The 12,640-nt window shown below is 54.1% G+C and overlaps 1 protein-coding gene and 1 non-coding gene across 2 annotated transcripts; both read right to left on the bottom strand.

Moving 5' to 3' along the window:
• Positions 1-5,470: 5,470 nt before the first annotated feature.
• RPL18A (ribosomal protein L18a) lies at positions 5,471-8,259 on the bottom strand. The gene is made up of 5 exons (XM_075548888.1): positions 8,160-8,259; positions 6,764-6,943; positions 6,343-6,472; positions 5,792-5,901; positions 5,471-5,638 (listed from the first exon to the last, which is right to left on the bottom strand). Exons 1-5 carry the CDS (start codon positions 8,175-8,177, stop codon positions 5,546-5,548), a joined length of 531 nt encoding a protein of 176 aa, XP_075405003.1. The 5' UTR covers positions 8,178-8,259; the 3' UTR covers positions 5,471-5,545.
• LOC142438414 (small nucleolar RNA SNORA68) lies at positions 5,980-6,111 on the bottom strand. The gene has a single exon (XR_012782791.1). It is a non-coding gene; the product is annotated as a small nucleolar RNA SNORA68 (small nucleolar RNA).
• Positions 8,260-12,640: the final 4,381 nt, after the last annotated feature.

Below are 12,640 nucleotides of genomic sequence, written 5' to 3'. Positions count from 1 at the left end.
GTCCCTCCTCTCCGACCGCCGACACTCTCTGCCGTCTATCCGTGGACTTTCTCCTGGTCTGGCGGTTGCTGCAGTGGCGGGTGGCCTGGGGCTCAAAGGGGGTGCTGGCCACCGCAGGCTGTATTTATTGGCGCCGCGGGGTCAGCGCGGCTCCGCCCCCGCCCGCCCCCCCGCCCCCCGTTAGGGACGGGCCAGACCCGCACCCTTTCCTCCCTGGACGGGACAGACAGGTAAGGGCAGGCTTTGCGAGCGGTGGCTGGTGGGGGACCAGGGGACTTCCAAACGTTCCCCAAGGATGCAGCGGGCATGTGGCCGGGCTGTAGGCCGCTTACATCTCTCACGGACAGGTGAGGAAAGAGGCCCAGAGAGGCCAGGCCACTGGTTCAAGGTTGCCGAAACAGAACTCTGGCCCAGGCTCTTGTCCTGTGGCACTTCCATATATGGAAGTAGGGGAGCCCATTCATTCTCCCAGTGGGGACGGGAGTGGGGTGGAGTGTGGTGGTGAGGCGCTATATTAAAAATTCCTCACCTTGAACCTCCCACAACCCATATATGAACCCGGCCGTTTCTCTTTCCCTCAGCTGTAAGGGAATCTCCAAACCCATCCTCAGTGGGCAGGTAGCACCCAGGGTTTAAGTCCTGGTTCTGGTTACAGACTTGGGGATGTCTATTTCTCTCTGGGCCACAATTCCCCACCTGTAAATAAGGAGAAAATAGCCCCTGCCTACTAATCGGCAGGTTCATGATTTGAATCTGCTCTGGCGTGGTGCAGAGGAAAGGCCTGGCTGCTTCCTTGAAGATTCGAGACAAGAAATCTCTGTGGAACAGGTCGACTCTGAAGCAAATGTCCGCCCCATGAGTGGGAACTGACTTGGTGGAAATGGCTTTTTTGTTATTCTTTAAGCTCTCTAAGGAATGCATTAGCAGAGCCCTGGTGGCCTAATGGTAAAGCACTGGGTTGGTAACCGCAAGGGCAGCAGTTTGAAACCACCAGCAGCTCCATGAGAGAAAGACGAGGCGCGCTTCTCCCTTAAGAGTGGGCTGTCCTGCTGGGCTGATTTGAGTTGGCATCCACTCCATGGGAGTTTGGTTTTTTTTGGATTTTTTTTTTGTGTGTGTGTGAAGGAAACTAGGATGTTTGACTCAGAGCTGGGTACTAGGAAGCACGCATTCCTTCCGGCTAATTCCTTTGGCAAATATGCCTTAAGCCAGGCAGGCTAGATGTGGATGGAGGTGTATTTGTGTGTGTGTGTGTGTGTGTGTGTGTGTGTGTGTGTGTGTGTGTGAATGGGGGGGAGAGGCGTTCACATCAAGGGCCAGAATCTCAAATCAACGCGGACCTCTGATTTACCCCAAGGATTGGGTCTTGTCCCATCATGCAGATGAGAAAACAGGCACAGGGCGGGGACATTTTCTTGCCTGGGGTCCCCAGCACTGTCATCTTGGGATGCCTTCCTGGGGGTGCTGGAGGGAGTTTTGAGCATTTCTTGAGTCAGACTTTGGCCCTTGGACTCCCTACCTCATGCTTCTAGAAACCTGGAACTCCCTTCAGGAAAGCTTAGAAGGAAATGGGAGACCCTGGCCAGGATTGCCAGCCAAAGAAAAGACCTGTAAACCGGTCCTGTAATCCCCACCCTGCCCCCTTGCCACGATCCTCCTTCCCCCACCACCCGCTTCTGTGGTGCCTGCTGTAGGCAGGTCTGAGCTGAGTCCTTCTTCCGCCTGCACATGGGCTGAGCGCCTGCTGTATATGGGCACCATCCAGGAAGCTGGGGACAGAGCGGGGCCAGGTGGGAGCTGCTCTGCAGTCTCGGTTCAGGTGCAGGATGACAGAGGTGAGATGGAGGTGGACTGGGGGAAGGGGGCCTCTGGGAACAGTGATTAGCAGTGGAGGGGCAGCTAGCCAGGCGTGGAGAGAGCTGGCGAGAGAGGGGTGAGAGGGTGCTCTTGGTGGGGCACTGGCAAGCACAAAGGCCCTGAGCTGGGAAAAGCTTAAGAGTTTGACGAAGAGCCAGGGAGGCCCGAGGTGACTGGAGTAGACACCAGTGAAGGCTCGGCTCAGTGCATGGGGCAGGGCCTCAAGGCGGTGCCAGGAAAACCCAGGGGAGGGTCTGGAGCAGGCAGTGGCCTGAGAAGTCCCTAGGTAACCCCCAGGCCTTACTGAGGGTGGGGAGAAGTGGACAGATTCAGAACGGCCTGGAATTCCAGGTGCAGGCTGACGAGAGGAACCAAGAAGCAATCCTCAAAGGCAGTCCCTGCAGGTCTCCCGAGCAGAGGGGCAGGAATGGGGGAGACTGCGGCCTGGCTAGGGTGCTGTGTGGTTGGTAGCCCTGTAGAGATGGAGTAGGGTCAGGGACAAAGGACTGTGCACACCGTGCTTCCAGTAATGACCTGTGGGTAGCCCTGGTGGCTCCCGAGCGGGCTGTGGACTGATTCCGTCACGATTTAAACCCTGGGCCACGAACGTACCACAGACTGCCAAGAGAACAAACCTGTCCTGGAAGAGGTACAGCCAGAATGGTCCTCAGAAACAAGAACGGAAAGACTGTCTCACATACTTTGTGACATGGTGTCAGACCCCAGTCCCTGGAAAAGGACATCATGCTTGGTAACATGATGGAAGGATGGGTTGACAGGGCGGCTGCAACAATGGGCTCAAACCTAACCATTGGAAGGTTGGTGCAGGACCGGCTGTTGGTAGGTCCGTGAGTTGAAGCGGACTTGAGGGTACCGCTTTAAAGCCGGACCATGAGCTTCAGGCCTGGGCTCAGTAAATGGGGCTCATCTGCAAGATCCCAAGGGTCTAAGTTCTGAAGGACATAGTATTAAGATATGCAGCTGGGGTCTCCACTCTGGACCCCCGTGATCCTGACTCAGCTGAGATACAGTGAGGTCATGGGTCTCTTCCCCAGGGATCCTGGGAGCCCTCAGCACTTGTGTACTCTAGTTGTCAGGTTAACACCAGCCTCATCCTTGGACAGGTGGGATGAGCCATTCACCACCTCTCTCCTGACATCCTGCTAGTGAGAGGGGAGGGTCACAGGATCAGGGAACAAGATGGCCCAACCCCCTTTTGTTACCTCCCACCTTTGCCCGACACCTGGATGGTCCAGCCAAGCCTCAGCTCAGTGGGTCTGGCCTCCAGCCAGCTCTGGGCAGCATGTATTTGACTTCTTTGCTGGCTAGCTGCTGAACACACCAGGCATGAAGGATGAAAGAAGCTACTATGTAGGGACGAGGGTAGGCAGATGGGTAAGTGGTGAGGCAGAGAGCTGTGGATGGTTGGCTGGCTGAATGGGCAGGTAACAGGTGGATGTCTTCAGATGAATGATTCCTGACTGGCTGGGAGAGGTGAGGGGTCCCAGGCAGGGAGTGAAAGGTTAGGGAGTCCTCACGTTTCAAGGGCTGCCCTCATTCCTGGGCTGGTGCAGGCAGAGCCCTCCTATCTGGTTCCGTGGTTTAACCATCACACACCCCGTGGGTCCTGCAGGATGACTCCTGGTTTCTCAGCCTCTAGCGGGGAGCAGTCACCACCCTCAATGAAGACTCAAATTGGGCAGATCTGTCCCAGCCAAGTCCCAATGAGAAGCCCCTGCAAAAGGCGGCAGCCCTTGCAGAGACGGACTGACACAGGAGCTGCAAGGGGCTCCAACACACCAGTTGGCGTCGTTCTGCTGTGCTATGAATCAGAACCTACTTGGGGGCAGCCCCAGCCCACTCACCACCCCTGGTGCAGAGCCATCACTCGTGCCCCTAAGGCTGAAGGGCGCAGGTCTTTGCTCCTGAAAAGCAGGCCTGAATGCACTGTGCCACTAGGACTCCACTTGTCCCATGCTGCCCACTTGAAGGTCACCGTGCCTTAAGAGGTTCCCCAAGTCAACATCCAGAACAGGACGCTTAGGCTCAGTGGGGCCAGCAGCCAATCTCGAATGACTTGAGCACCATTAATATGCTTTACATGTTTCAATTTTATCTGAGCCCCATGTAGGCACCCCTGGAGTGGCACATGCCAAAGCTGTACTGCCTTCAACGCTCTCCCACCTTGCTGGTCAACATACGGCTCCATGTGGTTGCTGGCAATACCACCCCAAGTGGCCCCATTCTTCACCTCTGAATCATATAGATCTTTGGGGGCGGGGCAGAGGTTCCACATGTGGGCCCAGCTTGCCCAATGGTCACTCACTGGGCCATAACCTGCAAGGTCAGCAGTTCAAAAGCAGCTCAGCTGGAGAAAAAGCCTTTCTCCCTTAGTCTCAGAAACTCACAGGGGCAGGCCTACCCTGTCCAGTTGCGTGTGGACTCTTGTCAAGTGGGTTTGGCACAGAGTCTGCCATGTGTAAAATCCTTACAAAAAGCAGCAGCCTGCTCCCAAGGGGAAGATGCTCAGTGATTCATGGGAGAGGAAAAGTTTTCACTCTAACTTGTCAGGCTATAAAATACCCCAAAAAAACAAACTATCAAGTCAATGCTGACTCATCGCACATCTTGTTTCTAAAGACTCCACTTTACTGGAGTAGATAGTCCAGTGTTTCTCCCACTGGTTTCAAACTGCTGACCTCACAGATCACAACCCAACAAGTAGCCAAGGCTGTCCCCAGGCCACTGCTCAGTGTTGACTGGCCACCCCAGGTGTGAGCTCAGGGTAGAGGCCGTTGCCCTTCTCTGGGATGTACCTGGCCCTTCCCATCCACTTGGGCTTCTTTCCCATGTACAGCTCGGGACTCTGTGCCAAGGCAGGAGCCCTGCCCTCAATAGCTTGATGGCAGAAGACAGAATGACAATGAATGTTCTCTCCCAGCAGAGGGCTCAGGAGGGGGAGATGGCAGGAGCCAGCTTGTCCGTTAGGGAGAAGCAGGGGTGCGGTTCTGAAACCTTTAAAACCGTGAGAAAGGTTTGAAGGGGCTTATTCTGGAACGTTAAGCAAACGTGTCCCTTTGAAGACTAAAGGTGTGCCGACCCAAGCAGAGTGCGTCCAATTCACGAGCATGTGAAAGCTGCAGAGACCAGACAGTGACACTGGACGGCCAGAAAGGACCCCCCAGTAGACAACACAACATGTAGTTGTGCACTTCAGGCTCTGACCCCCAACCACACATAGGAAAGATGGGAAGCTGCAAGTGGGTTGTGGACAAGCTCTAGGGGGGGCCCTGCTCCCAGGACGCGCTCTGGCTCAGGTAGAGCAGGAATTAGGTTGCGCCTGCATTCATTCGCCCACCTAATGCGGTTTCCTGGAGACACAATGGAAGAGATCCTGGGACAAGATTAAAGCTCCAGGATCTCCACCGGAGGAGTAAAAGTAGCCCCCCACCCCAGCCCCCGTCCCATGGAGATGGGATAAGGCAGGTCTACATGAACTCCACCATCTCAGCTATTCCTGTGGCAGGAAGGAGCAGACGTCGGGTTTGCAGACGCACAAGGGCTGTAACCAGCAGTGCCCATCTCTGCGCGCTTTTGATTTCTCTATGGTGGGCAAAGAAAACAACCTCTAGGCCCCACGCCGGTCCCCGAGGCATTTATTGGGCAGACTGGGGCGGGAGGTCTCAGCTTAGAAGAAGGTGTTGGGCCGCTTGGTGGTGAAGCGTGGCTTGTGCTGGCGTCGCAGGACTCGGTGGGGCAGTGGGAACTTGATCTTGGAGTCCTGAGAAAGAGGAGGATACAAGATAAGCAGCTGGGCAGGTGCCCAGAACTTCTTCTAAGGTCACCGGGGTGTGGCCACTCCCAGGACTGCAGTTTCAGGGTCTCCCTGCCATCCAGGTCTAAAGGACCACGCCCCCAAACTCCAGCAACTCACATGGAACTGCTTGACCGCAGGCCGGCGGCACTTGCTGGCCGCAATCTCGTCCACCTTCATGATCTGGATGGAATGGGCCCGGGCTCGGTGCCGAGCACCCATGTCACGGTCTGCAGGGAAGGAGAAACATAGCTCCCACATGCACTGCATGGTACCGACTCCCACTGGGCCCACGGGCCCCCTACCAAGCTTGTTGAACCTTCACATTCACTCTGAGGGGCACTGCGCAGCCCCTCAAAGGCGACAAGGCCCACTTGCTGTGCGCACCACTCTTTAAACTGCCGCTACGAGAAGCCACAGTCCTTGGGTTTGGGTGCAAGCAGGCAAACTCGGAACTCACAAGTCCAACGACAGCGGGTACCAGGACACTCAGCCTGCAGGTAGAGATGGCAGGGTTCTCACTGGTCTCTCCCCAACCCCCTAATCCTCAATTGCCAGTGAAGGGCATCCCAGAGACCTGCTTGTCCTCTACAAATCTGCTCCCTATGCCCCCCTTCCCATGTCTTGCACCCGGCCTGCTCGGGTCTAGGGAACCACACTGGGGTGCTTACAGCACTGGGTGACGGCGCCTGCGGTGGTCAAGTCCCGGTACTCCCGGTACATGTTGTGGGTCCCGCTGCGGGAGTCGTATCGCAGCCAGATGCCAAAGTTCTTCACCCGCAGAGGGGTCTTCTCGAACACCTTTGGGGCAAGGGCAGGGCTCAGGGGAAGCCGCAGGGACCCCCTAACCTCCCCTCCACAGCCCAGCCCCCATGTTACCAGGGAGCCTGCTACCTAAGGTAAGTCCACAGCACCAGCCAGGCCCTTCGCCAGCTTGTCCTAAACAACCAGGTGACATCACTGCTCCCACCCCACCTACACTTTATAGCCAGGGTCTAGAAGGGTCACTGTCCTTGCTCCCCTGATGGAGCACAACCAGTTTTGTGAACGGTAATCCCGCAGGGACACCGGCCACCCCCCAGACTCACATACCTGCCCGCAGTACACAATCTCCCCGGAAGACTTCTTCATCTTCTTCAGCTGTGACACAAAGTACCAGAAGCGGGACTTGGCGACGACGTGGTTGGGGGCGAAGATGCGCATACGGTAGAGTGGCGGTGTCCGGCACTTGGGGGTGGGCAGGCAGCGGCCCACCACCTTGTACTCACGAAGCTGGGAGGGATAGAGGAGACAGAAGTGGGACAGGAGCCCAGCGACTCCAGGAGTAATCTAGGTGGGCAGGGTAGAGAGCTTTGCGCCCTGATTTGTTAGCCAAGCTGTGCAGGGATTTCAAGGGGGCCCATGGGGTTCAGTTCTGCCCTCCCTTGCCTTTCCCCATCAGTAACACCCTGCCCAAGAACTTTAGACACAGGACACTATAAGCAAGTGCACAGGGTGAGGCCCTGGAGGGATCCCAGTGCAGGGGGCTCTACTCCCAACCAGCAAGCCCTCCAACCCCCAACCCATATACAGCAAAGCCAAACCTGCCTCTCTGGTTGGGTTATTAGATGCTTGGCTTACGAGTCCAAAAGTCGATGGTTCGAACCCCACCCACAGGTACCTTAAAGGGCTGGCAATCTGCTCCCAGAGTCATGAAAAGTCCACACAGTGGTTATTCTATGCAGATTAAGCAGCTGAGGCGTAGGCCCACCCTGCTCCTAGAAGTAATCCCTGCCACTGCCACTTTGTAGCTCATTGGCTTGACAGCCTCCCTCCCCCAACTTCCAGCCACGGTTCTTCCTCCGAGGCCTACAGACAGGAAGGCACAATTCTGGGCCTCCCACCACGACCCACCCGCTCAAAAACCTAGGGACACTCCCAGCCCTGCTGCCGGGCTTCCCGAGTCTGCTACCGAGCCCACTGCAGGGGTTCGGATCCGTCATGGCCGAGGACTTCAACGAAAAGCAGACATTTTGCCCAGTTTGAAAGCTGTTTCCGTCAACGAACTAATAAGTTCTTACGAGTTAAAAAAATGTCACAAACGAGACTTTGCTGCCACTTCCAGCTCTTCGGGGCCTGACCCGGCGGCCCCGCTTCTCCCGGGGGCTACCTTCCACATTCCTCCACTCGACGCCGGCTTTCCAGGCGGGGAAACCGGCTCGGAGGCGCACGAAGGGCGCAACGCACTCTCTCCACAGCACGCAGCGTGGCCCTGCCTCCGGCGCGGGCACCCGATCGCCTCAGACCCCGAGTCCAGACCGGCTCCCTCACGCGGACCTCCCCACGCGGCGCCGCCGCCATGTTCGCGGAGCCCGGATGAGGGTGGCGTGCGGCCGCAGGCGCCCAGGAAGGAGCGAGCGCACCCGTCTGACCTGTAATGTCCTCCCAGGCGCCTCGAGTGCGCCCGCACCCCGTCCCACGGTGCGGGGACCCGTCGCTCCCGGCTTACCGTGCCCGAGGCCTTCATGGCAGACCTTCCGCGCTCGTCCCGACCCGCAAAAGGAAGTACCCGTCCTCGCGCAGCCGCTCACCACGATTTCGCTGCCGGAAGTCCCTCCCTCCGACGACGGCGCGTCTATTGGTCCGTCGGCCCCGCGCTCACCCAGATCCGCTTCGTCATTGGTCCTGGATCACTCGGTAAGCGAGAGACGCACGGGCGTGCCTTTACGCGCGGCGAGACTACATCTCCCAGGAGGTAGCGCAGAGATTTCCTCCCCCGCCTCGTCTACCCAATGCGATCTTGGCGAGTCGCCGCGCGAGGCACTCTGGGAGTTGTAGGCGCTCCGGGGTTTTCGTCGGGTTGGCTTTGAAGTTGCCTTTCTTCCCTGGGATGCTAATGCTATCCGGACTTAAGAACTTGTTTAGAGATCCCGGTGCGTCTCCCGCCTCAGAACATCTTCTTCCAGGAAGGATTAAAAAAAAAAAAAAAAGTCCTGAGCAACAGATCTAAACGTTCTCATCTGTAAAATGGGAATCATATTCGTATTTTCACTGGTGGTGCAGCGATTACACAGGTGAAAGACGGTGCTTTCTACTCAGCGCAGTTCCACCCTGCTCTATGTGATCAACTGGATGGCAGTTATGAGAGGGAACGCTGTATGAAGTGTGGATATTCGTTAAGCGCTTGACTGCTAATCGTTGAGGTCTGAGTTGTGGTTTCTGGTCGCCCTACACAATACAGCTGTTTTGAAAACCCCATGGAGACCTCGACGCATAGGACCCTTGTGATCTACAGGGTTGTCATGGTCTGATTTTCGGGAGCAAGTCCCCAGCCTCTTCTTCCTAGACTCTCTATCTGGAAGCACCACCGGAATCTGTTCAGCCTCAGGTCCACATTCAAGCTTACACTGGTGGTGGCTGCGCAAGAAGTGCTTTCACTGGGCAGAAATCAAACCCAGGTCTCCCTCATTGGACTCACTGCCGTTGAGAGTTCTGTCTCATAGCAACCGGATGTGGGTAGACTACAAGCGCCCCATGAAGGTTTTGGAGGAGACTGTAACTCTTAAATGGGAGCAGGAAGTCTCATCTTGCTTCCTCAGAATGGCTGGTGGTTTGAACTGCTGACCTTGTGGTTTGCAGCCAAATGCCTAACCCATTTTAGGGCACCAGGGTTCCTGCTGTGCTTCACAGCTGTTGAGATTCAAAGTTAACCCACCTGCTTCCTGTTCTTCAAAACCCAACCCAAACTCACAACCATTCAGTTGATTCAGACTCCTGCTTGGGAGTCGATCAGATAGAGTACACCTGCCCCTTTTGGGTTTCCGAGGCTGTCAATCTTTGTGGGAGCAAAAAGCCTCCTTTTTCTCTCCCTGAGCATCTGGTGGGTTTGAAATGCTGACCTCACAGTTAGTAGCCCAATAACCTAGTAGGCCACCACGCCTCCTCTGCTCCTGAGGGGAGGTGCCTAACTGACCAAGATGGAGTTCCCAAGCTTAGCCATTTGTTCTGGCAAAGGAGGCTCTGGTCTCTCTCTCACTGCCATCCAGTTGATGCCAACGCCCAGTGGCCCCATAGGACAGGGGAGCATTGCTCTTGTGAGTTTCTGAGAGCATGGAAAGCCTAGTCTTTCCCCCAAGACAAGAGGCTCTGCTAAGGGAGTCCAAAGATGGAAGAGGAAGCTGCTCTCCTCCTGTAAGGTGCTGGAAGCACTGTGAAGAACATGTCACCAGGAAAACCACATTTAATGCTTGCATTTATAAAATGGAGGTTAAATTGGAATCCGCTTAATTTCAGTAATGTACAGAAACCTTACTTAGACCATCCCTCCCCCTCTGAATGTCGTTGGTAGAACATCTTTGTGGTTGAAGAATAAACTATGCAGGTCAGGTGGAGAAATAATCTTATACATCCAGCAAACATGTCACTCTCGTGATCATATATGATGTTATATGTCTCAAGGAGTGGAGGAAGGGAGAGCAAATACATACTGATAGAGCACAGTCTCTTTTTCTCCTTGCAAAAGCCCTCAATTCACCCAAGTGCCTGTGGAAATGTATTGATTTTATTTTTGTCTGTACAAACTGCCTGACGTGACACCAGAGGGAAAGTGAGACACGAGTCCTTTCCCCCACTGCTCCACCCCAAGCAGCATGACTTAAAGACAAGTTGGATGGCAGGGCCCTGATGGGACAGGTAAGAGAGCACGGGGATACAGCCTCCTAGGTTGAGACCAAAGGTTTGCTATTCTGTAGCACAGTGGTTCTCAACTTTCCTCCCTCGTGTGGTGGTGACCCCCAACCATGAAATTATTTTTGTTGCTACTTCATCACTGTCATTTTGCTACTGTTAGGAATCGTCCTGTAAATATCTGATAGGCAGGATGTATTTTCATTGTTACAAATGGAACATCATTAAAGCATCGTGATGAATCACAAAAACAAGATGTAATTATATATTGTGGAATATTTATTTCTAATGACAAATCAATGAAATTTTGTCTTGAAGCATGGTGTAGCATGGGTAACCGTCTTCACGCTGGGTACTGGGTACTCGGATGTGCGCATATCTGCATGTGGGTAGACCCGCCTGGAGACAGCTAGAGGAGCAGGGTTCCTAAGACCATTGGAAATATGTGTTTTCTGATGGTCTTAGACGACCACTGTGAAAGGGTTGTTCAATCACCAAAGGGGTCGTGACCCACAGGTTGAGAACCGCTGCTGTAGCAGTAGCTGGGCCAGGGGTGGGACCCTGGGTGGGGAGAGGTTCTGGGGGCCAGACAAGGGAGAAAAGGCCAGGTGTGCTGCTGTGGCCGGATGGACAGGAGGCATGTGCAGACACAGCAAGGGCAGGCTCCCTCTAGGCGAGAGACACGGGTCTGGGTGGCTGCTGTCCAGAGCACAGACTTTCTGAAACTTTCTTTTTTTAAAAGGGTAAGAAAGAACAGCTAGGGTGGTGGTGGAGAGGAAGTCTAGGCTTTTCTGAACCTTTCTAATAAACTCTCTGATCCCGTCGTTTGTTCCTCTGGACTTGATTATCTGGGATCATTTCCTTCATCCAACAACTATACTGCCACGTGCCTCCTTTCTGGTATTGGCCCCAAAGATAGAAATATATATTCATTTAAAATGCACAATTCCCCTTTCAATCAATGATGACAAGTTGTCATCATGGGCCTGCTGAGTTGACTCCCATTCCCAGTGACCTGGGTCAACAGAGAACTAACCCCCGCACCCCACACCCACACCCACGGTGTCCCAGGCTGGTGTCTTTACAGGAGCCCATGACTGGATTCTTACTTCTAGGAGTGGCAAGGGGATGGTGGATTCAAACCACCGACTTTCCAGTTAGCAATCAAGTGCTTAGCCACTGGGGACCATGACTCTGTTAAGAAAGAAGATGCAGGGGACTGCACCGGAGACACAGTGTGGGACTTGCACCCGACCTGACCCCACCACATGGAGGCAAAGCACAGGGGGAGTGCAGCAGAACAGCAAGGGAATGGAGCGGCAAGGTCCCCAGGGAAAGCTGAAGGTGGACTTTAGGGCCAGGACGTGGTGCCCCAACAGACTGGACTGGAAAACGCTCCTAAAAGCCCACAAATGATCCTTGAACTAACTACAGGCTTTTCTTTCTTGTTGTGTTTTGTTTGTTCTTTGTCAGTGGTTTGTTGCTTGGTTGTGCTCTGTCTTGTTTTTGTGCATGTCATTATCTCCGTAGGTCTGTCTAAATAAGATAGGCTGGATGAACAATCTGGAGGAGAAAACAATGGGACTGACAGTTCAGGGGGGACAGGGTATAGGGGAAGGTGGGGGGAAAGGAAGTGGTGTTAACAAACCCAGGGACAAGGGAACAAAAAATGATCCAAATTGGTGGTGAGGTGGGTGTGGGAGGCCTGGTAGGGCAAGATCAAGGGTAATGTAACAAAGAGGAATTGCTGAAACCCAGGTGGGGACTGAGCATGATAGTGGGATAAGAGGAAAGTCAAGGGAAATAGAGGAAAGAGCTGGGAGGCAAAGGGCATTTATAGAGGTCTAGACAAAGATATGTACATATGCAAATATATTTATATATGAGGATGGGGAAATAGATCTATGTGCCTATATTTATAGGTTTAGTATTAAGGTGGTGGAAGGATATTGGGCCTCCACTCAAGTACTCCCTCAACGCAAGAATACTTTCTTCTATTAAATTGGCATTCTATGATGCTCACCCTCCCAACACAACCGCTGGAGACAAAGTGGGTGAATAAGCAAATGTGGTGAAGAAAGCTGATGGTGCCCGGCTATCAAAAGGTATAGCATCTGGGGTCTTAAAGGCTTGAAGGTAAACAAGCGGCCATCTAGCTCAGAAGCAACGAAGTCCACATGGAAGAAGCACACCAGCCTGCACGATCACGAGGTGTCGAAGGGATCAGGTATTAGGCATCATCAGAACAACAACAACAAAAACCTTACCATAGTTAATGAAGGGGGAAGTTCAGAGTGGAGACCC

The sequence above is a fragment of the Tenrec ecaudatus genome, chromosome 1, assembly GCF_050624435.1.
Source record: "Tenrec ecaudatus isolate mTenEca1 chromosome 1, mTenEca1.hap1, whole genome shotgun sequence".
Classification (NCBI taxonomy): domain Eukaryota; kingdom Metazoa; phylum Chordata; class Mammalia; order Afrosoricida; family Tenrecidae; genus Tenrec; species Tenrec ecaudatus.
Note: the sequence above shows the minus strand (reverse complement) of the source record. Positions and strands in the feature narration are given on the sequence as shown.

Bases quoted from the DNA above. Each gene is read 5' to 3' on its own strand.
- RPL18A (XM_075548888.1), bottom strand. The intron at 6,473-6,763 runs GTATGTGAGTCT...CTTGCCCCAAAG, and splicing joins AGATTGTGTACTGCGGGCAG to GTGTTCGAGAAGACCCCTCT. The intron at 5,902-6,342 runs GTAAGCACCCCA...CCTTCCCTGCAG, and splicing joins AGGCGCCGTCACCCAGTGCT to ACCGTGACATGGGTGCTCGG.